The 25,314-nt window shown below is 50.3% G+C and overlaps 1 protein-coding gene across 6 annotated transcripts; it reads right to left on the bottom strand.

Annotated features, from left to right (window-relative positions):
* Nucleotides 1-9,352: 9,352 nt before the first annotated feature.
* On the bottom strand, nucleotides 9,353-25,090 carry PIRT (phosphoinositide interacting regulator of transient receptor potential channels). 6 transcript variants are annotated; one of them, XM_044983512.1, is made up of 3 exons: nucleotides 25,009-25,090; nucleotides 24,591-24,762; nucleotides 9,353-11,453 (listed from the first exon to the last, which is right to left on the bottom strand). In XM_044983512.1, the coding sequence occupies exon 3, from the start codon at nucleotides 11,430-11,432 to the stop codon at nucleotides 11,022-11,024; it is 411 nt and encodes a 136-aa protein (XP_044839447.1). In that variant the 5' UTR covers nucleotides 11,433-11,453; nucleotides 24,591-24,762; nucleotides 25,009-25,090; the 3' UTR covers nucleotides 9,353-11,021. The 6 variants fall into 6 exon arrangements, with proteins under 6 accessions (XP_044839447.1, XP_044839448.1, XP_044839450.1 ...); XM_044983513.1 differs by lacking the exons at nucleotides 24,591-24,762; nucleotides 25,009-25,090 and adding exons at nucleotides 21,543-21,732; nucleotides 22,101-22,136; XM_044983515.1 differs by lacking the exons at nucleotides 24,591-24,762; nucleotides 25,009-25,090 and adding an exon at nucleotides 24,316-24,413.
* Between the last annotated feature and the right edge of the window lie 224 nt (nucleotides 25,091-25,314).

Below are 25,314 nucleotides of genomic sequence, written 5' to 3'. Positions count from 1 at the left end.
ACGCCCACCTGTTTTAATGGCTTGGGGGCTGGTGTGAGATTGAGGGGTGGCTCTCATTCCTCTTTAAGGGCTGTTCTGCAGGGTTGCCAGGGCTTTACACAGCTCGGGGGCAGGGAAGGTTAGCAGCGAGAATGGGTAGAACTGGCAGCTGCCATAGCTAGTGATTGAGCAGGAGCAGTGGTGGGTGGAGGGGATTTGTCACCCTTGTGTTGTTCCTGTGAGGAGCCCTAATGCTGCTGCTACCCTGCATAATGCCAAGCAGTGCTGTGCCTCAGTTTCCCCTTCAGTAAAATGAAGATCATAAGCCTGTGCCTTTGTACATAGCTTTGAAAAGTGGAGGAAAATCCATACCCCCTGAGAGATGCAATTTAGCCAACTTGAGCCTGGGTACAGACGCTGCTAGGTCAATGGAAGAATTCTTTTCTCCACCTGGCTACTGCCTCTCAAGGAGGTGGATTTACTACAGTGATGGAAAACCTCTTTCAGTGACTGTACTAAGTGTTTACACTACAGTGGTGTAGTTGCAGTGCTGCAGAAAGCAATGTAATTTCAAGGGCTACAATCTCCCTGTGAATGTGTCGCTTCAGAGGGGTGATGCCAAGTTGCATGTCTTAGTACTAGCATCTGCAACCCTTACCTGCCCAAACCCACTGTAACCTCTCAGCAGAATTTTGACTCTTCTTGGGCTTATCTACTCATGGAGTTATTCAGGAACAGCTATTCCTGAATAGCAACATGTGTGGATGCTATTATTCTGGAATAGGAGCACCTTGTTCCCGTTTAGCTTGACCCATGGTTAATGTCATGCATAGACAAACCCTTAGGGCTTGGCTACACTTACAAATTTGCAGCGCTGCAGCAGGGTGTGAAAACACACCCTCTCCAGCGCTGCAAATTGCGGCACTGCAAAGCGCCAGTGTGGTCAAAGCCCCAGCGCTGTCCGTTATTCCCCACAGGGAGGTGGAGTACGGACAGCGCTGGGAGAGCGCTCTCCCAGCGCTGGTGCTTTGACTACACTTAGCGCTTCAAAGTGCGCTTTGAAGTGCTAAGTGTAGCCACAGCCTTAGATTGTCAAACCAGGGTGAGCTGTATCAATGCAAGTTAGTTTTTAGGTGGTGAATTTACTCTAGGGGTTTGCATCATGTTGCTATGGTGTGGACAGTACAGATTGTAGATAAGGCCACAGCTTTCCAGCCTGCCAGAACTGTGTATGTGTGCGCGCGCGTGAATATGCAGGAGACAATGAGAGCTATTACTAGGAACTGTATGTAGGTACTGAGATTTGGGGTGAGGCTCATGGATATCTTATTCAGATTCATTTGATGCCATATACAGACAGTAACTAACAGTGTATATTCAGTGTAAGGAAACAAATTTTTGGTTGTCTAAGGTTGCTTGTAACAGAGCTGGTCAGCCACTAATGAGTGAAGAAGATACCGATAAACCCAGTGATTTGAGGAGTGTTCAGCTCAATTTGGTCACATTCATCTTCTATAAAACATTGCATCATTTCCCAGTAAGAGCCCCCAACACTGCACCCTTGAAAACTGTCCTATTTTGAGGCATTACTGCAGAATACTCCAGCACTGATTTATAAAGCTGACAAAAATCCACAAACTGTCTTTTTTTTTTTTTAAATCAGGACCATGTTACTTTGACTGGTTAGACATAGCAAGAACCAGTAATCTCCAAGGTTGCAGGGAAGATATAATCCAAGCAAACACAGAACACGTGCTCACAGGTTTTCCAGCACAGAGCATTCTGGTTTACTGTGGGTTCTGAAGAGAAGCACTTATTTGGTGCCTCAATCTTGCATTGTATGTAACCCCAGGGGCAATTGCTAATTGCTCTGTTATCACTAATTAGTTACACTGTCATAGATTCCAATTGCAAATCTTATCCAGGGATGGTATCTCTCATCAGGGCTAAGCCTTGATCCAATCCCTACCGGAGTCAATAGCAGGGCTTAATTTTCCCTTTCCAAAGGTGGTCTGAGCACCCACTGCTCCCTTTGACTTCACTGGGATTTGTGGGTGCTCACTGCTTCTAAAAACCAATTGCTAGTCTACCAGCTGTCTAAAAGGCACACAGAAGGAGCTCCCAAATGTGTTAAACATGACAGTTGTTTGCTGCATTGTTGTAGCCATGTTGGTCCCAGGATATTAGAGAGACAAGGTGAGGGAGGGAATATCTTTTGCTGGATCAGTTTCTTGTCTCTCTCCCCAACAGAAGTTGGTCCAATAAAAGACATTCTCTCACCCACCTTGTCTCTTTAAACTTAAAGGAACAGACACCATCCATTTGCAAAGCACTCTGAAAATATTTAACCTGTGATTGTGAAAAGAAACAGATCACTAGAATGGAGACATTAAAGAAAAAAGCATCTGTCTCTGGTTTTCAAGGCGTTTACACTGTGAATTTGTTGGCGTTTCGTGTCTGGTCCCTTTCACTGCTTCTCCCGAGTTATCTGCTGAGCTCAGTGGGGCCAATGTGAGTAATGTCACTGGTGTGGAAGCATTGGCAAGATCTGGGCCTCATTGATTTATTTGTATTGCAGAATAACCCGGAGTCTTAATCATGACCCAGGCCTCCATTGTGCTGGACGCTGGACAAACAGAACAAAGGGCTGGCCTGTGCCTTGGTTCCCCTTCTTTGTGTGGCTCTTTCACTCAGTAACAGGGGACAGGACATTTTCCTTCTAAGTACAAAAAATGTGACTGTAGAAACCACAGCCAGTGGCAGGGGGCTTAGGAAGGAAGCCAACAAGTGGAACTACTTCAGACTCACCTTTGGAATCTGGCTGGAGACTAGCGTGCCCCTTGAAAGACCCAGCTTGCCTATTTACAAGCTGAGAAGGGCACTTCCTAGTTTCATTCAGGATGCAAAGGGCTGGTATTTTAGACCAGACGAAAACCAGGCTACACTGGAAATCTCAGGAGACAGCCTGTTCCTGTGACATTACCTGCCCAGCCTCCAGACAAAAGAGGTTGGGAAACAGATAAGCATCTGAGAAGCATCTGGACTTTTAGCTTTTTAGGCATGCTGAACCTCAGACCCTGTGGCAGTTCCCCCCACATGCCAACTTCACCCAGGATACCAGACTGCTCCCATCCTAGATGATTCTCCGGCTGCATATGGCTTACAGAAGATCATATCCATAGAATTGCTTTAAATGTCCTCAGCCAGGGCATTTTTAAGTAAGCAATTTCCCCTTCTGTGCTGGCTTCTGCTGAAACATGATATTCCCACAGAGTCGGTGAGATCCACCAGAAAAATCAAGACAACCTGCATTGCTGCCACGCCTGGCTTCCGACAGAGGGGGATTTCCCTGAGCCTGCAGGCCCGCCACTCTTAAGAGATAGCACCCGGCAGCTCTGTGAGGGCTGTAGTGCCACTGGGATCTCACGTCCTCTTGTTGCAGCTCTCACAGTGGTGTCATTTTCTGTTCTGTGTCTACTTGGGCTGCAGAGTCTGTTGCTATTAATGTTGGGGCCATGTCTACACTGGAAGTGCTTTCCTGGCATAGGAATACCAAGGTGCTACACTAGCAAAGTGCTTCTAGTGTCGCTGCAGCTATACCAGAAAAGCTGAGCTGGATCGAAACTGCCCCCCATGAATGAAACAAGCTATACCAGTGAAAGTGCAGCCTTGCTGGTAGGGCTGTCTCTACACTAGGTGCTAGTTAGGGATCACACTTTTTCCTATCCCTGCCCGACATGCTGGGAGAAGTCTAATGTAAGCATAGCTTAGGACTGAAATACAGATTGGATATTGATAGGGATATCAATCAGCATATCCCGAGTTATTGTGATGACTGACAATACACATTTTGGAAGGGACTTTACATCTTGCAGAGGAACTAGCTTTTCCAGAGGTGGTTACATTGACTCTGCAGTAAACCTGAGGCCTGGGCTGCGCTAGGAAAGTGGGTCGGTATAACTGTCACTCTGGGATGTGAAAAATCCACACCCCCGAGCAACCCACTTAAAGTGACCTAACTTCTTGTGTAAACAGCACTATGTTGACGGGAGAATTCTTCCATCGACCTATCTACCTTCTCTCAGGGAGGTGGATTAGCTATGCCAACTGGAGAAGCCCTCCCCTGTTGGCGTAGGTAACATCTTCACTGAAGCGCTACAGATGTGCTCCTGCAGCATTTTAAGTCTAGACAAGCCCTGAGGGCTGCTGGGATGTAGGTTAAATACATGGAAGGGTTTCTAATTTGTGTGAGTGAGTGAGGAGTGTTTGCAATTTCTGTTCTTGGGGAGCCAGCCAATCCATGCCAACATCAAGGATTCACATACATTTTTTACAGTGAGAATAATTAACCGTTGGAGCAATTTACTAAGAGTTGCAGAGGATTCTCCATCATGGGCAATCTTTAAATCAAGATTGGACGTTTTTCTAAAAATCTGCTCTGGGAATTATTCTTGGGAAGTTCTGTGGCCTGTGTTGTGCAGCAGGTCAGCCTAGATAATCATAATGGTCCTTCTGGCCTTAGAATCTATGAAAAATAATTGGAAAATACTTGGATTCCAGCAGCACCTTGCTGTTAACATGGAAGTAGACACTGGATTAGTGATTCCAGCTCTCATACACAGGAGTGACACTGATCTTTGGATCCAGGCTTGGAAAGGACATCCCTCCTTGGCTGGCACTCTAGGGCTGCCTCCTCCTTCTGTGGGCTCCTAAGCAGGGATTGCCTGTTAGACTGAGGTGGGTATGTGCCACGGATGAATTCCCTGTGACGACAGGCGCGTCTCAGGCCACACTTGTTTCTTCCCCTCTTCCCGCTTTGTCTGCTGCACAATCATTGTGTTTGCACGCTCCAGCACCCCCAGGGGATGTGGTCAATATACAATAACATGGATCCCTGTAGAAGTGGACAGCAAGGGTGTCAAATTCGGTGAAGTTACACTAGGTGTGACTTTGGCCCTCTCTGTGGTGAAATGAAACCCGATTCATAAGAGAGGACACACAAACACAAACAGCCATGGCACCTGCTTTTGGGCTTGCCTCTGCAGACACTGGGTGACAATGGGTTCAACCCTGTGGCCATAACCCACATGTGTAAATGCTGCCTGACCGTGCCTTGACTTTTCTACTTGTGCTAAAAAAGAGAACTTGAGCCTTCCCCGGAAGATTTGCATTAACAGACAGGCTAAGCTTTAAACTGGGGGCGAGTCGTGCTCAGCAGGTCTGGCTGGGCCAGGACCTCTCACGTGCACATTTGAACTGCTGATGCGCAGCGGTGATGAGGTTTGTAATGAATTTCCTTCTCTTTTTATAGAACAAGGGGAGGAGGCAAGTAGCATCTAACCTTGTTTTAGCAAGAGTTGGAGATAATCAGATTGGGTGTGTAACCTGATACCTTCTTAAAAGCCCGCTTATGCTGCATCCAAACTGTTCTGGAAAGGACTCCCATACCTTTATCCTAGAGTCTGATGAGCTCTTTCTTCAGTCTTGCTAAATCCTTCACCACTACAACTTTCCGTGACCGTGAGTGCCACAGTCCAGTCACACGTTTCCTTTCCTCACTTTCAGGTTTGGCCCCTTTTAATTGCGGTGCCACTCCCTCTTTCTTGTGTGACGACAGGGAGAAAAGATGTTCCTGAGCTACTTTCGACCACTAGTTATTGTAGAACTAGGGATATGTAGTTCTATCATATCCCCTCTTACCTGTCTCCTCTTTAGGCTAACACTCCCAGCCTTCCCAATCGCTCTTCACAGAAGAGTTTATCTAGGCTCTCGAGCATTCTCAGCCCCCTCCAGTTCTGCAATATCCTTCAGGAGATGGGGTGTCCAGTGCTGCACACAGTACACAGAGAAGGGGGCACTATTGATTATACAGAGGCATTACTCTGCTCTGTGTTGTTCTCCATCCTATTCCCTATGCATCCTAACGTCTCCTTTGACCAAAGCTGCACATTGAGCACAGACTTTTAATTGAACTGCGTATGCCCTTTGTAGATCCGTCAATAAAGACACCTGCTCAGTGTGAAGCTGCAGTGAAGAAAAGCAAATGATGTTAGGATGCATAGGCAATGGGAGGGGAATAATACAGAGCATACGATAACGCTTTTATATAAATCAGTGGTGCAACTGGAAAATTCACCTGGGTAGAGGGGTCAGCACACGACCCAGGCATTGCTCAAGTTTCACAGCGGCCCTGAGAGGTCCCGGGAGTAGTTCTTACTCACGTGAGTAGCCCTTGCTCACATGGGCAGTCTGGCTTGGATTTTTGAAGGCAGGACTGCTTGGGACCCCGGCAGCAGCATGGGACTCGAATGCCCTCTCCTCAGACTGGGCTGGGAGCGGCGACCCCTGGGTGTCTTTCCATCACCACAGTTACACGCAAACAATGAGGAGAGTTTGATCCAGTAGTTTATTAATTGCATTCAGAAATCAGGCACTGTTTGGCCAGAGCCACGTCCATCCTCCCCACAAGGCATTAGCAGGCACAGGAGTAAAATCAAGGCATGAGAGAGATTTAAGAGGAAGCCACCCTCAGCTTGTCACATCCCCGGGGGAAGGGTGGGGACTCCTCTATGGACAATCCAACCACTTCAGAATACAGGTCGGATGTCAGTAAATCAGCTTCTGGCTGAGCCCTCTGCCTGTGCCAAGGATGGTGTTGGGTGTCTGGTGTGCATGGCACTACCGTCTTTTAGCAGGCAGTGCTCCGAGCCTGGGGAGCATCTCAACCCTCTTGGGTTCCTCACCTCATCTGCACCTTCAAGGGGCGGCTGGCTGAGCTGCATTTGTTTCAGGCAAAACTATCCTCAAGGAGACTCCCTGACAGAGCCAGAGTCCGCGGGCTGGATCCTCCCCTGGTGTAAATGGGCACAGCTCCACCTATGAATGTCAAGTGGAGCATTCGGCTCTGAGAATCTGGAGAGAAGCGCAAAGCCGCAGGTTTGCTTGTAGGTACTGAGTCCCAGGCACCTTGGAGTATAAGGGATGTTAACCTGTCAGAGGCTCTCCTTTGGCGTAGAGCTGAAATTTAAGTGGGAGGGGCAGGGCACGTGGGTGGGAGTTAACCATTTCCATGCCAGCCAAGAAATGGCTCGGATTCCTTCGGGATCTGCTCATGGAATATTGAACGCCAGAGCCAGGGCCGTATACTTTTTTATCTTGAATCTTGAATGTTGGGCCCCCTGTCCACACCTGCCACCCACATTCTCTATTAACATGAAACCCCAGGGCTCAAACCAAAGCAGCATTCTCCATTCTCCGGGATCTATTAACCCTAAGATCCACTGCCCAGGCCCAGCACTGCACTTGCTGCAAGAGGGTGAATTTCAGTACATTAATGTTAATGCAGCTGGATCCTTCCCTTTGCAGCTAAGGGCTAGACCCATGCACCGGGTGCTGGTGTCCACGGGAGGAACTTTTGTGCTGTGGCATCTGGATTTATTTTTTGGTTGAATTGCTTTGGAAGCAGGCCTGGTTGGCTTAGCTCTATCGGCATTGTGGTAGGTAGAGTGCTCTGAAAGAGACTCTCCTCTCAGCTCAGTTTAGTAACAAGCCCGATGGACTTGTATGTTCCACAGGGTAATTAGAAAACTGTCATGACCAGGAAAGAAAGTAGAGCTACAAATGCAGTTAGTGCAAGAAACACTCAGTATGGTCTGATCTCAGTCCCCTGCCCAGACAAAATGGGAAGCTGTGTTTGTGAGTTCAGAATGTCATGCCTTGTGACAAGACTGCTCCCAACCCAATGTGATCTTCTAATTGACACTCCAGTCTCTTCTCCAGCTTCTCAAGCAGCAGTCCTGCTCTGCGGCTGGGCCAGGGAAATGCAGGCTGTCCGCAGGGACTAGTGTGTCAGTTCTCATCACTCCATCGCCTTGTAATAATACCTGGCTCTTATATGGCACTTTTCACCTGCAGATCTCAAAAGCGTGTCACAATCTTCACAGTATTTATCCACCCAATCCCCTTGTGAGGTAGGGCAGGAGGGGAACTGAGGCACCGCGAGGCTGAGTATCTTGCCTAAGGTTGCACAAGGAAGTTTGTAGCTGAGAAGAGAATCGGATCTCAGCCTGCAAAGCCCTAGGCAGCACCCTAGTCACAGGATCCTCAATGGCATTATGACAACATGCAGCAGCTAAGGGTCTGCACCTCAGATTTTAAGGTCTGAAGAGAATGTTCGGATCACCAGGAGCGGCAGTAGTCTGATCACTTCTGACGTTTGAAACAAAATTGTTACGCTTTGTGAAGATTAGAGGGGTTCTGCAAAACACAACCAACACCACACAGACTTTCCTTCCTCTTTCTCCTAAGGAATTCAACTTGCCACCCAGGCTGAATGGCTGCATTTGGCTCAGAGAGGAGGATTCTGGTTGCAAAGAAGAGCCAGACTGTGCCTTTTCCATTTGGTCTCTGATGAGTGTTGATTTACGTCAGAACCCATCCGGGGCTGTTACAATGCAACCTCACCAAAGCTAGAGGCGTCGGTGCATGGCCATGTCCTTACATGGGAAAAGGAGGGGTCTACATGCAAGTATTGGCTTACTCAGTGCTAAGAATGAGGCTAACCAGAGACACAATCCGATTGTGGTCGCTGAGTCTTCTCAGCTCCCATTGACTTCAGTGGAGTCAACGGCAGCTCAGCTGCTTTGAAAATCAGGTTTCAGAGTAGCAGCCGTGTTAGTCTGTATCAGCAAAAAGAACAGGAGTCCTTGTGGCACCTTAGAGACTAACAAATTTATTTGAGCATAAGCTTTCGTGGGCTACAGCCCACTTCATCGGACGCATACAATGGAACATACAGTAAGAAGATATTTATACATACAGAGAACATGAAAAGGTGGAAGTACCCATACCAACTGGAAGAGGCTAATTAATTAAGAGAAGCTATTATCAGCAGGGTTTCAGGGGTGGGCTGAGCGTCTCCGCCAGCCCCCCTCTGGGGTTTCAGCCGCCAGCTCCTGCCAGCTGGTTTCTCAGCCCACTGCCAGCCTGGGTTCCTTCCCCCAGGCCAGCAGCGGGTGCTGTGTGGGACCTCGGCTGGCAAGGGGCCAGCAGCGGGAACCCCAGAGTGGCGGTGGGCTGAGCAGCTCAGCCTGCTGTCTCTCTGGGGTTTCAGCCGCCGGCTCCTGCCAGCTGGGGTCTCAGGCCACTGCCAGCCTTGGGGAAGGAACCCCAGGCCAGCAGCGGGCGCTGAGTGGGACCGGCGGTGGGAGCCTGGCTGGCAGGTGGAAATCCGGTGGTGGAAATCCCAGAGCGGCAACGGGCTGAGCAGCTCCGCCCGCTGCCGCTCTGGGGTTTTGCTGGCCAGCTCCTGTCAGCTGGGCTCACAGCCCGCTGCCAGCCTGGGGTTCCTTCCCCCAGGCCAGCAGCGGACACTGAGTGGGACCCCGGCTGGCAGTACCCCGGCTGGCAAGGGGCCAGCAGCGGGAACCCCAGAGTGGCGGTGGGCAGAGTGGCTCACGTGCTGACCTCTGCTCTAAGGTGCCACAAGGACTCCTGTTATTTTTGAAAATCAGGCAATTTATGTAGGTTCCTAACTACGAACTAGGCAACTATTTGTAAAAATTTTATCCAAACCAAATGCCAATTGCACAGTTGGATTTGCAGTTGGGATGCTGTATTTACATGTTTTTTTAAAATTAACTGGGGCCCACTGAAAAAAGGCAACTACAATATTAACCAAAAATATTTGGGAATGATTCCCGCCTTTGTAGGTAAATTTCTCAGGGTACATCATTATTAACAATAGGAGTTCAATGGACTTGAGTTAAACAAGGCATCTCATTTACATTTGCTCTTGTGCCACCCAGGTGGAATGTTTGAGATTTCTGCTGTGCTGGAATCCATCATGACAGAGACAATCACCCCAAACCGAGATAAATATGCAGTTGGTGCAACACAGCCTTGCATCCAGAGACCTTGAGGAATGAAATTTCTTAAAGATAATCTGTAAAATTGAACAGAGAAATGCTACTTCTGATGCTCAGTTGCTCTTCAGCCTGGCAGTTTAGGTAGAAATAAATATCACCCCACGTCACCAGAAAGTTGTGAGTAAGCAACATATTGGAATGCCCTTTGGAGCAGCATTGCACACGGGCACTCGTTTCATAGTGACAGTTATGAGATGAACTTCATAAACATCCCCATCTAAGTCCTTTCATTCTCAGCTGTGGATCTTGCGTGTGTATCGTTCTGGATGTATCCTCTGCGGTCCAATGCACAGTTAGCTAGAAAGAAATGATTCCATTTGCCCTTGCAGAGCATTCTGACTGCACTGTCTCCTCCAAATCCCATTGAGCTATCCTGGCGCTATGGATCATCTATAGCTGTAGTGTTGTGCTTGGTCATCTTAGCAAGAGAGGGGTAGTAGCCATATGGCTATGGAAAACAATCCAATCCCTTCCTAGAGTAGTCCTCTTTCCTCTATGAACACAGCACATCCTGAACAGCGGAAATCCTTTTAGGCTATACCCTGTCAGACCTGTGACTCTTACTCACACAAGTAGTGGCATTCAAATCCATGGGACTGCTCCCGTGAGTAAGAGTCATTCACTTGAGTAAAGGTTTACATTTTCTAGTGAAATCCCATTCATAGAAATGTAGGGCTGGAAGGGATCTTGAGAGGTCATCAAGTCCAACCCCCTGGGCTGAGGCAGGCCAAGTACGCCTAGACCGTCCCAGACAGGGGTTCAGCAGTACAGGTGCCGGGGGTTGATGAATACAGTTCAAAGCTTTGTCCTCTATAAGACACGGTCAATGTTTGCAGGTTTGCTCAATATACAGTCAAGAGCAAAATCTAGGGCTTGGGCCTAACCTGCTTGTCCCAATGCCAGTATTCTGCCTCCTAGCACATGGTGTGAAATTTACTTGCCCACAGAGGACCTGCAGGGGGGTGAATTTCACCTATGGGGAGAGGAGAAGGTCAAAGTTGGGGATCCACTAGGCATGTCTGAGAGCAGGATCAGGCCCTAGTAATCTCATGGCAAATCCAGCCAGGCTGAAAGAGGCATTGCTGGCCACCTGTGAGTGCTGAGCCTGAGCAGGCCTCAGCGGTTAAAGAAGAATGACTTGATGTTCTGAAAGAAGTGTGACTTCTGCCTCTGCCGCTGCTTCTTCCGGATGACAGGGATCCAGACGAAGCCGCAAACCAGCAGCATCAGCCCCAGGGACAGGAAAGCCGGGCCGCACATTTTATAAACAACCACATTGGTCGTTATGAAACAGGACAGGCTGGTGACCACCACTCCAAAGAGAAAGATGGCGCCTCCCACAGACACCACCACGATGGGCTTGTGGTAGATCTCCCACTTGTTCCTGGGCGTGTTGGTCCAGACGGACTCGCTCCTGGAGCTGATGCACAGCGTGCTGGCCGTGTTGCTAGTGATCAAATCCTTGGATTCAGGGGACTTTTCACTCCCGTCCAGGCTCTTGGGGTGGGTCTCCATTGTGCTGGGCATTGCAGGTCTGGGGGTTAATGCCTGAGAGGAACAGAAGAGGAAAACAGAGGGGATTAGCACTGCGGGGACTGAAATTCATTCACAAGGTCATGTTGTTTGGAGGCGTCACTGATTAGCTGGGGCCAAAGGCCACCCCGGAGCCAGAGCAGAGAGAGGCTCATGGGGTTACAGCTGAGAGAGGAGGGTATTGCTCCTGTGGGAACACTGCCGTTTAAAATACCCCAGCTGGGCCCATCGGGGGCCCAATTTTGCCCAGGCATTGAGCAGGCCCATAGGAACCCTCTACTCTGTGCCCCTGTGCATGGGGCTGGCACAGTCTGCTCCATGGCTAACAAGAACCCAGCTCCCATTGAGGCACCTTGGTGAAATGGCCAGTTTTCCAAGGGTGCTCAACACCCAGCAGCTCCCAGTGCTCTCGGTGGGAGCTGCTGGGCGCTGAGCACTTTGGAAAATAGGGCCCATTTGCAGTCACCCCTAGGGCAAGGCTAACAGCACTAGCCAGCAGCCACTGCTCGGCCATAGAGCAGCCCGCAGAGCTGACCAGGTCCTGGGGCCAGCGTGTGCCACACTCTCAGAGCATGCAGAAAAGGACTGGGAGGAGCAGAGCTTGGGAAGGCCTGGTGGCCTGTGTCTCCTTTCTCATACTCCACATTTCCACCTGGGCCCCTCTCTACTTATCCCAGAGTGAGAGAAGACCCCACTCATGAGACACAGGGACCCAGGGTCGCCCATAGGATTCAGGGCATCTGGGGTCTTCGGCGGCGGGGGCCCCCCGCTGCCGAAGACCCGGCACTGCGGTGGGGGGGGGTCCTTCTGCCCTGGGATCTGCTGCCGCGGGTCTTCGGGGCACTTCGGCGGTGGGTCCCGGAGGGTAAGGACCCCCCACCGCCGAATTGCCGTGGAAGATGCTCCAGGGGCCTGGGCCCGGGCCCCACGAGAGTTTTCCAGGGCCCCTGGAGCAAGTGAAGGACCCCGCTCTAGGGCCCCCGAAAAACTCTCATGGGGGATCCTGCGGGGCCTGGGGCAAATTGCCCCATTTGCCCCACCCCGGACGGCCCTGCAGGGACCCCAAAGTGCTTCACCAGGGAAAGTGTCATTGTCCCCATTTAATTAATGGGGAAACTAAGGCACAGAGTGGGGTGATGGCTTGCCCAGCTCACCTGGAAACTCGGAGAGCGCGTTGGGAATCTGGTGCACATGCCAAACTGCCTAGTCCAGTGCCCTACCCAGTGGGCCATGCTGACTCCTCCTAACTGCCATGGCTTCCACAGACATGCTTGCCCCCACAGGCCTTCTAACCCAGAATGCACTGGGGCCTAGGGACAGGCTTTCCCCAGCCAGCTCCCCCAGTCCAGCCTGGTTTGTTGCTGGGACCCACCCTGTTCAACTCTCCCAACAGCAGTGCCTTCCTCGGGCTAAATGCTCTAGGCTAGACAAGGCCACCTGGAGGCCACATGTCACGTTAGTTTAGGGAGGCAGTGTGTGGCCCAGCAGCTAGCATGGTAGGCTGGGACTCAGGACACATAGGTTGTATTTCTGGCTCTGCCTGGGGCCTGCTGGGTGACCGTGGGCATGTTGCTTACCCTATCCATGCCTCAGTTTCCCCATCTGTACAGTGGGGCTAATAATATTGGCCACCTTTACAAAGGGCTTTGAGCTCACTAGAAGAAAAGTGCTAGATCAGGGCTAGGTGTTAATACACAGCCTTTGATTTGCCACGAGGAGAGGGAGAGACATTTCTGGGCTGGTGAGTGGTTTGTGCTCCCCGAAGTGCTGTTAGCTGCAGGATCTGCTCACGGATGTGGAAAGGCTCCGATACTAAGTAATCCACACCGTGAATTGCTCTCACTGGGGTCAGTGATGCTGCCTCCTCATGGGCCGCAGTGTTGCAGTTACTTTCTCACCAAATCAAGAAGGAAATCTATTTTCTCGGAAGCCCAGCAGCGTAATGCACAGAAGCCATTAGGATAAGAGGGAAAGTGGTGGGCTTTCCATAAACTGCTATTTCCACTGGGCTCCGATTGGTTGCTGGCTGTTGCTGAAACACAAAAAGCAGGCAAATTAACCCCTCAGGGCTCTCTGTCTGCCCTTCAGAAACTTCAGCCTGCTAGTATGCAGCAGACACCGCCAGATCCACCCGCCATGACCTGCAGTCCAGAGAGCGGCGGATCGCGGAGGCGTCTGGCGATTTCATTCATCAGTGTATGTGGAATAATTTCACCTGGAGCGCAGGCCTCGCGGCCATCACACCGGGGGCTGGATGACCCAGGAATGGCTGGGTGACACAGAGCAATACCAGGTGTCTGACTGTGGCCAGCCACCTATCGTCTAAGGTTCAGGGCTTTGTAATTCTCCTGCAAGAGCAGAGGGAAGACAGAGTACATAACTTGTGCAGGGAAATGCTCTGCTTTAGGGGTCTCTTGTCGGTATCCATTTAAGGGGCAAACCCAGCACTCAGGACTCAGCAGGCATCCAAAGGAAGAAATGGCATTTAACTGCTTTGGGCCCAATCCTAAAGACTCAGGCCCATGGCTAGCCTCAGGCGTGTCAGTTACTCCAGTGCTTTCAATGGGCCGGTCGCATGTGTGAAGTGGAGCACCACAATAAGGCTTTGAGGGGCGGGCCCTTATTTGTTAGTACAGCTGCAGTTGTCATTTGCTCTGGGCCATATTTGTGATTCGGAGCAGTTAACTTTTGAAAACTCTTCAGTCCTCATTTGACATACGCAGGATGATTAGCCTCATCCGCATTCTTTGTTCACCTGGTGGGCTGTATAAAATTGCATCTCCTGCATTTGGCTGGGTTGGGAGACATGGAAAACAGCCTTGTAAGTGCCCAGGGCTGGATTCTGAGCCCTGGAAAGTCCTTCCGGCCAGCTGTCAGTGAGATCAGAAGCAGGCTGGGACCTCAGAAAATTTCCCGTTACGAGGAATCAATGAGGGAGCTGGTGCTGTGTAAATGGAGTGCAGTTAGAGAGGTTAACAAGCTGGCACAGCTGCTAAGAAAACCTGTGCGTATTCTGGTGTGATGGGCCAAATGGAGGAGCCAGTGCCCGATGCCAGTGGCTCCTAAGATTTCCCCCCTGCTCATGTGTTCAGTTTATTGTGAACAGCGTCCTCCCTGTTCTGGCCATGGTCACTTTCCTTCCAGTGCACCCCTTTGGAAAGGTGGAGGAATAATGCTGGGAACAATAGCTAGGATCCCCAATCAAGGGTCAGGACCCCACTGTGCTAGGGGCTGTACAGCCGAAGAATGAAGAAGACAGTCCCTGGTCCGAAAGCTCCCCATCTACATGCCAGACAGGATGTAACAGGTGGACAAAATAGACTGGAGAAAGGATGAGGAAACACAAAGAGAAAAAAGCAGAATCACAAAATGGATCATATCTCTACCTCGGAGTCTGAAAGAGGCTCCCAGATCTGATGCAAATAAGTGACTGTCCTGGATTCTCACAAGCCCCCACCCTCAGTACTTCATCCCCACTAGAGCTGGGTGACTAACCAGTCCCTGGCAGTTCAAAAAACAAAATTTGGTTCAACCCAAAGGGAAATAAAACATTTCAGTGAATCGAGAATCAACAAGAATTTAGCATCGTTTAAATTTCTGGGCACTTTTTTCACGTAAAAGCAAAGGAAATAAAGGGTTAGATTCACAGAATGGAGGAGGAGTTGGTGATGATTACAGGATTAGCAAACATCTTACAGTGATGGACTCGGGGAACTCAATCTGTTTAGCTTAACAAACAGAAGGTTAAGGGGTGACTTGATCACCCTCTGTAAGCACCTGCCTGGGGAGTAAATATTTGATGATGGGCTCTCGGGCTAGCAGAGAAAGTCATGACACCATTCAAGGGCTGGAAGTTGAAGATAGACAAATTTGGACTGGAAATAAGACCTACATTTTGACCGGGGAGAGTAATTAACCACTGGAACAATTTACCCAGGATTGTGGTGGATTCTCCATCACTGGCAATTTTTAAACCGAGACTGGGTGTTTTCCTTAAAGCTCTGCTCTGGGAATGATTGTGGGGCAGGCCTCTGGCCAGTCAGACCAGCTGACCCTGGGATCTCTGACCCGTATAACTGCCAGCCCAATAATTAGACTGCTGCCCTGCAGTGGGTTCAGTCCCTCCACTGCCTGCCATGGAAGAGGAATCTGAACTCCTTCTGTGTTACAAGAAGTGCCTGAGTCACTGGCCTATGGGATGGTCTGGGAAGAGTCTCTCTGCTGGTGAAGCTGTCCCGCTGTGTCTGTAATATTTGAATAGTCACTGGGGCAGGCAAAGCAGATGCTGATTCTATAGCACCGTGGCTAGGGCATGTGCTTGCACCAGGGGCCACCCCCAGGAGTGCCAGCAGCCTTTTTGGTGCCCGAGGTGGCGGAAGGTTCCACCCCCAAAACGGCGCCCACGACGGAGGCGGTGGAAGGTCCCGCCCCCAAAATACCATCGATGACCGTGGTGGCCAAACATCCGGCCGCCGCGGTCGCCGCCCCCCAAATGTCTAATGGGTTGCGCCGGCCCTGGCCACCCCAGTTCAGCTCCCTTTATACTCCAGGCAAAGGAGGGAATTCATTGGTGTCTCCCAGACCCCATTTATGGGCCCAAGCTACAGGGCTAGGGTGGGTGGAGGCGTGTGGACCCCCCTCAGGGTGTTGGAAATGGTGCTGACATCCTGAACAGTTGTTTTTGCAGAAAATATTCGGCAGATTTGTCATATTTGCGAATAGTGCCGGGGCAATTAAATGGTATTTTCAGCAATTAAAAAATGTGTTCCAGCTGTAAATCCAGCCCCTCTCTTCTCAGCAGACTTCCCATAGCAGTCAATCAGGGCCGCTGGAACTGTGTCCCTTCCAAATAACAACCCCTCAAGAGGGCTGAGTTGGGTGGGTGGGTGGCTGGCTTCAGGGGGCCCCTCCCTCCTGACGTGACCATCCTCCAGCTGAGGGGGAGTGACTTGCCCCGGCCGCACTGGGAGACAGTGTTGGAGCTGGGAATGGATCCCCAGGGCCAGAACCGCTTTGCTGAGTGCACAGCAGGTGGAAGGCAGCGTGGTGCGTCCGAGACCAAGCTGGCTAGGGCCTCAGGCAGTGCCACAGCCACTCAGGATGGGCCAGAGTTGGTCAGGAGGGCTGGGAGCTGTGGAGAGCCCGAGGAGAAGCTGCTCAGGGGTTGGGTGAAGCAGGAAGTTTCCTGGTACTTGGCTGCGCTGAGCATGGCACAGGCCTGACTGGTGCTGCCATCTCAGCGCTGCAGGGCTCAATGCCCTGACAGGATGGCTGGTGCTAGTACCTCACGCTGCGCAGGGCGACCAGCTTTCCCCCCTTCTGGCCAGCCCCTGCTCTGCCCCTGAGTGCTCTGCAAACGAGCCCCTGGTGCCACAGCGTGACTCCTGGGCCTGGTCGCCCTGCACCAAAGGTGATGAGCCTGCTACAGCCTGGCTAACAGAGCCAGGACTTTTAGCTCAGGTAGCAGAGGGATGTGCACTGCAATCTAGAGGACCCAGGTTCAATACCCACTGTTGCTGACACGGGGACAGTTGCACCACTGCTGCCCTTAGAAAGGCCAATGCCCAAGACTGGAAAAGACCACCAAGTCCCCAGCAGGAGCAACATTTTTCCAACCATTGCCCACTCCGCCTGCCCCTAGAGATAGGGCCTCTTCCAGGTCTTCCCCAGCCTAACACCACTCTCCAGGAGTCACACATGTCACATCCCCGACTCCAGCACCCCAGCAAGGTGCCTGGCCACCGGTAAGAGCCCTTAGCAGTTTGTGAAGAAATACCCACGGCATCATTCTCCTCTCACTGCTGTGCTGCGTGGGACTCTGGGAAGGTCAATTATTTTGTGTAGGAAATTCCCAACATGTCCTGGTTTGTCTACGTTTCCTGAGAGACGTTTTTAAGGGTTTTTTTTGTTCCCTTCCACCAGTTGCTAAGAAACGGAAATCAGATTTGGCTTCCGACTGCCAGGAAATCTAGAGATTCTTAGTAATAAAAAAAACCCCAGTAAACAAACGGAGAGCTGGTAAAAGTGGGAAAATCCTTTTCAACAATACGTATTTTGCTCCAGTCTTCATTTCAAAGCTACCGGATCCCAAGTTATTACTCTGAACACAGGAGCAACAGGATGAAATTCTCTGGTCTGGGTTATGCAGAAGGTCACATTAGATGGTCTAATGGTCCATTCTGGCCTTGGAATCTGTGAATCTTGGAATCTCTCAATTAACCATCTGCATTTACAGGCGTCTTTCTGGTGGATGGAAAGGAGGAATCTATACAGTGTGACATGCGTGTGATCATAAAGAGAAGGTGTGTGATATCAAACTGCTCTGGAATGGCAGCTCTCCAGCCTATGGAGACACACCTCACTGTATCCCCTGGATTCTCTGCCCTTTTCATGCGTGTAAAAGTTTTCAATAAAAAGTTATGGTGACAGTTAACAAACAATGCCATTGCAGCTGGGCATGATTCCTATTGTTCCTTAACATGTTTTCAATAGCCCCATCAGGGGCTCGTTCACCTTCACATCGACCAATGTGATATATGCCATCATGTGCCACCAATGCCCCTCTGCCCTGTACATTGGCCAAACCGGACAGTCTCTACGCAAAAGAATAAATGGACACAAATCAGATGTCAAGAATTATAACATTCAAAAACCAGTCGGAGAACACTTCAGCCTCCCTGGTCACTCAATTACAGACCTAAAAGTCACAATTCTTCAACAAAAAAACTTCAAAACCAGACTCCAATGAGAAACTGCAGAACTGGAATTAATTTGCACACTGGACACCATTAAATTAGGCTTGAATAAAGACTGGGAGAGGATGGGTCATTACACAAAGTAAAAACTATTTCCCCATGCTAATTTTTCCCCCTACTGTTACTCACACCTTCTTGTCAACTGTTTGAAATGGGCCGTCCTGATTATCACTTCAAAAGTTTTTTTTCTCCTGCTGATAATAGCCCACTTGAATTGATTAGTCTTGTTAGAGTTAGTATGGCAACTCCCATTTTCATGTTCTCTGTGTATATATATCTTCCTACTGTATGCGTCTGATGAAGTGGGTTTTAGCCCACGAAAGCTTATGCCCAAATAAATTTGTTAGTCTCTGAGGTGCCACAAGTACTCCTCATTCTTTTTTTAATAGATCTTGGAGCCCTGGGGAAACTGCAGAAAATTGGGAGAAAACTAATGTGTCAATTTTTAAAAAGATTAGTGGGATGACCCCAGTATTTAGAGATCTCTCAGCCTAACATTGATCCCAGGCAAGATAATGAAGCTGCTGAGACAGGAGTTGAGAAATAAAGAATTAAAGGAGGGGAAGTTAATTAATGCAAATCAACATGGGTTTATAGAAAATAGATCCTGTCAAACTAACTTGGTATCTGGTTTTGATGAGATTACAAGTTTGGTTGATAAGGAAATAGTGTTGACATGATAGCCTGAGATGTCTGTAAGGTATTTGATGTGGTACCACACGACATCTTGATTAAAAAAAAAACTAGAATGATATAAAAATAACCTGGCACACATTAAACGGATTAAAAGTTTGCTAACTGATAGGTCTCAAAATGTAACTGTAAATGGGGAATCATCACTGAGTGGGTGTGTTTCCAGTCAGGTCCAGCCAGTATCAGTTTTTGGCCATACATTTACATTGACATTTTTATCAATGACCTGGAAGAAATCATAAAATCATCACCGATAAAGTTTGCAGATGACACAAAAATTGGGTGAGTGGCAAATAACAAAGAGGGCAGGTCACTGATACAGAGAGACCTGGATTGCTTGGTAAACTGGGTGCAGCCAGGCAGAATGCACTTTCATACAGTTACATGTTAAAGTATTCATCTAGGAAGGAAGAAAAGCCGTACTTACAGAATGAGGTACTCTATCCTTGGAAGCAGGGACTCTGAAAAAGATTTGGGTTCATGGTGGACACTCAGCTGAACATGAGCTCTTAGTGTGATGCTGTGGCCAAAAGGGCTAATGCGATCCTGGGATGCATAAACAGCAGAATCTCAGGAAGAGTTGAGCGGTTATTTTACCTCTATATTTGGTACTGCTGTGAATGCTGCTAGAATCCTGTGTCTGGTTCTGGTGCCCACAATTCAAGAAGGATGTTGATAAATTGGAGGGAGTCAGAGAAGAGCCACGAGAATGATTAGCGGATTAGAAAACCTGCCTGGACTTAAGGAGCTCAATCTTATTTAGCTTAACAAAGAGAAGGTTAAGAGGTGACTTGATCTTAGTCTATAAGTATCTGCATGGGGAGCAGGGGCAGCTCTAGATATTTCGCCGCCCCAAGCATGGTGGCATGCCACAGGGGGCGCTCTGTCGGTCGCCGGTCCCGCAGCTCCGGTGGACCTCCCGCAGGCACGCCTGCGGGAGGTCCACCGGAGCCGCGGGACCAGCGGACCCTCCGCAGGCACGCCTGTGGGAGGTCCACCGGAGCCGCGGGACCAGCGGACCCTCCGCAGGCATGCCACCGAAGGCACCCTGCCTGCCGCCCTCCCTGCGACCGGCAGAGCGCCCCCCGCGGCATGCCGCCCCAAGCACGCGCTTGGCGTGCTGGGGCCTGGAGCCGCCCCTGATGGGGAGCAAATGTTTAATAATGGGCTCTTCAGTCTAGTGAGAAAGGCCTGACATGATCCAATGCTGGAAGTTGAAGGTAAACAAATTGAGACTGGAAATAATATTTTTAACAGTGACAGTAATTAACCATTGGAACAATTTACCAAGGGTCATGGTGCACCCTCCATCACTGGCAATTTTCCAATCAGGACTGGGTGTGTTTCTAAAAGCTTTGCTCTAGGAATTTCTTGGGGGCAGTTCTCTGCCAGGGCTATAAAGGAGCTCTGCCTAGATGATCACAGTGGTCCCTTCTGGCCTTGGAATCTGTGAATCTCTTTGGGTTGTTGGCGACATCAAGGAATTTACCATAATTAACCCCCCCCCCGGTTTTAGGAGTTTAGAGTCCCTGTAATAGTGACTCTGTCTGTGTTTGGGCTTTCTATAGTCCCTTCACCGTACAATCGAAGCGCTAGTGCAGGGGTAGGCAACCTATGGCACACATACCGAAGGCGGCACGCCAGCTGATTTTCAGTGGCACTCACGCTGCCCGGGTCATGGCCACCGGTCCAGGGGGCTCTGCATTTTAATTTAATTTTAAATGAAGCTTCTTAAACATTTTAAAAACCTTATTTACTTTACATACAACAATAGTTTAATTATATATTATAGACTTATAGAAAGAGAACTTCTAAAAACGTCATTATGTATTACTGGCACACGAAACTTTAAATTAGAGTGAATACATGAAGACTCGGCACACCACTTCTGAAAGGTTGCCGACCCCTGCACTTGTGAATGACACAGAAACTGGCTTGTCCCCTTCTCTTTGTGCCAGAGGTGACACGATCCCAAGCTGGGCGAAATGAAATGTACAGACAAGGTGCTGGGACCCTCACCTTCATCCACTCCAGTGAGCAGGTACATCAGTGAGGTGGCCACACGTGGAGCAACAGGTTTGTTTTACCTTCAAGTGCAGCAGAACTTAAAGGAGCAAGCCCACCAGTCACTGACCTGCACTGCTGCTGAAACTGACTGGGAATAAAGCATCTGGGTGAAGAGCCACAGAGTGCATCTAATTATTGAAGGAATGAAGGTTTTAAAAAGCGAACTCACCACAGATGGTCCCGGCACGTGGGCACGTTACTCTCAGAGACAAGGGAACCGGCTACATTAACTGTCTCCTGTACGCTCAGCGGGCAATCCAATGGCCAGCCCTCCCATTAGTGCCTCCCGGAGCATCCCAGGATTATCGAGCTTTGCATCACTTTGTGTTGATCTTTTAAGGGCATGATTTTGCAGTCCGGCCCAGGCAAAGCTCTGTCAGACTTCAGGGGGAGCTTAGCCTGCATAAGGCATGCAGAATGGAGCCCTTCGAAAGTAGTTCAGCACATTAAACCAACCACCCCGCCCCTCTGCTACTCCCCGTGTGCAACAAGGTCTCTGATGTGGTGTGTGCTTGGGAAGATGTCCCCAGACACAGGCTATTTAGACTCCAAAACTCTGGCTACAGATGCAGAAATAGGGGAAACGTACCGTATGAAGGGTTTTAAGATGCCCAGGCGTTGTTCAATGGAAGATGGGGGGCCAGATTCTGATCTCCATTACACTGATGTAAATTCCAGTCACTCTGTTGAGAGCCATGCAGAGTTACTCTGCTGGTGTAACTGACAGATCTGTCTGGCCCTGTGGACTGGATCCTGTGATTGCAGGTTTTTAGCATCCTCTAGAATCAGAGATAGTTTAGAGGGTCCCAGCAACTCACCCAGTGTCACCTGCCCATTGAGCATCAGATCTGAGACCATTTGAATGTCCCTTTTCAGTGCTTACTTTGCAAAATACAGGTTCCTCCTCTCCAGAGACAAGAAACTCCCCAGCCCCCGAGTCTGAGGTTCAGTGATCCTCAGTTCCAACAAGCATCTCCCCCGCATACACAGAACTCCGCAATCCCAACCCACAGTCCCTTCCTATTCGTGGTGCTCCTCAATCACCACCCATAACCCCTTCTTATTCACACTGCCCCTCCATCCTGACTCGCAACCTCCTCTTATTCATGGTGCTCCTAAATCCCAATAGTAAAAGATTCCTACTTACATGGCTAGCAGCTCAGGACTGGCTCCTCTGCCCCACACATGGATGGAATTTGGAGTAAGTGGGTGTTATGATCTCCCAGCTCTGGCTAACCGTGCCCCACCCCCAACATTGTCTACAGGCCTGTGTTGAGTGCTTAATAACCAACGAGCATACTCCAGCCCCGATGAGCTCACCAGCTATCAGCGAATGGCTTAACTCTTCCTTTCCCTGCCTCCAGTCTTTGAGAGCACGGGATTGGTTCCAGTGCAGCTTCTGGTGGTTTAATATAATGCCAGGCCTCAGCAGTGAGTCTAACTACATTGCAGGGGAGGAACTGTGGTCAGTGGGTAGAGAAGCGAACAGGGCAGCAGAACTCCTGGGTTCAGTGGCTGATTTAGTGTCTGAGACCTTCAGCAAATCACTGAAACCTTTCTGGGCCTCAACTTCCCATCTCTAGAATGGGGACACTGCACAGGGAGCTTCAGTTAACGTCTGGAAAGGGATTGGAGATCTGTGACTGGCGGGCACCACGGATTACAAGATAGGAACCCTCAGTGATTCATTCTTATGCCTACACGGCTGCAGGGCTGGGGTGGCTCAGACACTCTGCCTTTCTTCTCCATGGACTCAGGGCCACATTCTGATACCAGTTATCCCAGTGTGAATCTAGAGTGACTCCACTCATTTCAGTGGACTGAATCCAGATTTGCATTTTAGGCAGTGCGATCAGAATATGCTCCCTGGGTCCTGCATCCTTGCTCTGATTGTCCCAGCTCAGTCCCAATGGATGGTTGTTAGTTTGGCACAGTCAGCAATGTCTACCCAGCCAAAGCCAGCACTGAGATGCTGTGTGCACTGGTTTTGTCTCCCTTCCAATACTACATGGCTATTCTGGATATCCAGATAAAGGTCCAACCCCTAAATGAATCTTGCTAAATTCTTGGCCTCAATGACATCATGTGGAAGTGAGTTCCACAGTCTAATGACACACTGAGCAAGAAAGCATTTCCTTTGATCAGTGCTGAACTTGCCACCTTTCACTTTCATGGATCATCCCCGTGTCATTACAATCAGAGATGGCACCCATTGCTACCCAAACCCAACGTGCCAGGCTACCTCACAGGAGTAGATCTGTGAGGAGTTTAGGCTGAATCTCATGGGCCAGAACTGGCCCAGTGCTGCAAACATGGAGAATAGACTCCTCACCTCACTGACGTTGATGACAAAACTCCCATAGATTCAGCAGGCCAGGATTTTCACCATGACTGAGGAACATTCCTCTAAATGTTTAGCCCAGTGCTCTGTGTGCTTCTGACTCTGCTGGTTTCCACTCCCCACGAAGATCCTGGCACCACTTTCCCCCAGGATCTTTCACAGACACCCTGGCAGATGTTCACACAAAGACCTGACTCCTAGAATTACCTCCATCCAGTCAGTGAACAGAGACAGACCACGTGGCTTAGGGTGGGCCGGGAGCTGTGAATACTGACTCCCTTCTGCTGAGAAGGATTTATGATCGCTAGTGTAGTGGTAGCATCCAAAGGCCCTGACCAGGATCAGGGCCCTATTGTGCCAGACACTGTACAAGCCCCTAGTCAGAGATTGTCCCTGCCCCGAGGAGCTCCCAGTCTGAGGAGCAATAACCACAGTGAGCAGCTGACGGAGGTGTCACAGGCTGAACTATCCTGACCTAGGGCCTGGGCGGCATACGGGTCACCACTGGCTCTGATGGGGAGTTGCCCGCCAGGCCCTAGAACCTGGCAAACACAGAACATGACCCTGGAGTTGTCCCAGCCCCTGTGGGGACCCGCTGGCACCTGGGTGTCACCATGGCCCCACCAGACCTGGGCCTTGCCTGGCCCGAGCCCTTCTCGCCCCCGACTCCCAGCCCAGGTTTGCAATTACCAGGGTCAGGGAGGTTTGCTAACCTGCCCCACACCCCTGGCTCCATCCCATGGGCTGACTGGCTCAGTGCAAGGCCAGTGATGCTGGGCAGAGCTCGTTTGAGCTGGACCTTGAAGGGAGCGACTATAGATATTACCATAACCCACCTCGTGCCGGGAGGTGATCTGTCCCTCCGGTGGTGCCGGGGCCACACAGAGAGGCTAACGAGCCTGTTACAGCCCAGCCTGAGAGAGCTGGGCCTTTCAGCTCAGGCAGCAGAGGGTCGTGTGTAGGCACAGAGGTGATAGGTACGTCCCTGCTGCTGACACCCTGCCCAGGGACAACGTGTTACCTGAATCCCCTCCAGGCTGTGCTCTCCCAAAGCGCTGAGCTCTCCATGCGCCCAGACTCCCGTCAGTGGTGCTTTTCCTGTGCTGCCTCTCGGGCTCATCCCAGAGCAGCTGGTGGCTCTGCTCCCCAGAGCGTGTCAGCGTGCCCAGCTTGGCTGCGCTGTCCTGATGCCCCTGGCATGCTCTGCATCAGCCACATAAAGCCCTTCAGAGCTGCCTCTCCTGGTGCTCAGAGGTGAGGCTGCTCAGTTGGCTGCAGCAGGGAGAAGGTTCCTACCTTGCTCAGATCCGGGCATCGACTCCATCAGTTCGGGCCCTGATTCCCCTCTCGTGTACGTCGTGCTAACTCCAACCCCCCAAGGAGTGAGCGGTCGGCGTGAGGAGGTACCTGGCCTCATCCCCTCAGCCTACCTAGGCTGGCTGGATTCTCCGTCACTGGGTGTCGCTTTCTGAAAGACACAAGGTCAGGGCTGGATGCAGGAAACCCTGGGTGAGGGTCTCTGGCCTGTGCTCTGCCCAACGCTGCTCCCAGGGACATGAGGGGGGTTTGGAGCTCAGTGCCTGGAGGATCAGCCCCAAGGGCTGGAACTGACCAAAAGGCCCATGGGATTTGGGGGGCTCAGGGTTTGGTTTCAGTCAAAATGTCCCTCAGCTGGGAAGTCCCTAAAGGAGAGGGTCAGCCCCGCATCGCAGACCTGGATATCATTCTCTCGCCTTTGCTGGGCCTGGGAATTGTTCTCTCTCCCTGGGGACAGGGCACAGGCAGGACCAGCTGCTTTGTTGTTGGGATGAGGACGGTTCACCCCCTCTCTGGAGATACACTGCCACCTTGTGGGCAGAGAGCATTATTATTCTTTATTTATAAAAAGAACAGGAGTACTTGTGGCACCTTAGAGACAAACATTTATTTGAGCATAAGCTTTCGTGGGCTACAGCCCACTTCATCGGATGCATGTGACCAAGTGACAGCAGGAACCTATGCACTAGGTGCTGTACAGACA

Source organism: Mauremys mutica, chromosome 12, assembly GCF_020497125.1.
Source record: "Mauremys mutica isolate MM-2020 ecotype Southern chromosome 12, ASM2049712v1, whole genome shotgun sequence".
Taxonomy (NCBI): Eukaryota; Metazoa; Chordata; order Testudines; family Geoemydidae; genus Mauremys; species Mauremys mutica.
The sequence above is the reverse complement of the archived record's forward strand: the minus strand, read 5'-3'. Positions and strand labels throughout refer to the sequence as shown.

Bases quoted from the DNA above. Each gene is read 5' to 3' on its own strand.
- PIRT (XM_044983509.1), bottom strand. From the start codon at position 12,670: ATGGCCCACTGGGTAGGGCACTGGACTAGGCAGTTTGGCATGTGCACC. The intron at 11,454-12,592 runs GTGAGCTGGGCA...TGTTCCTCTCAG, and splicing joins CGCGCTCTCCGAGTTTCCAG to GCATTAACCCCCAGACCTGC.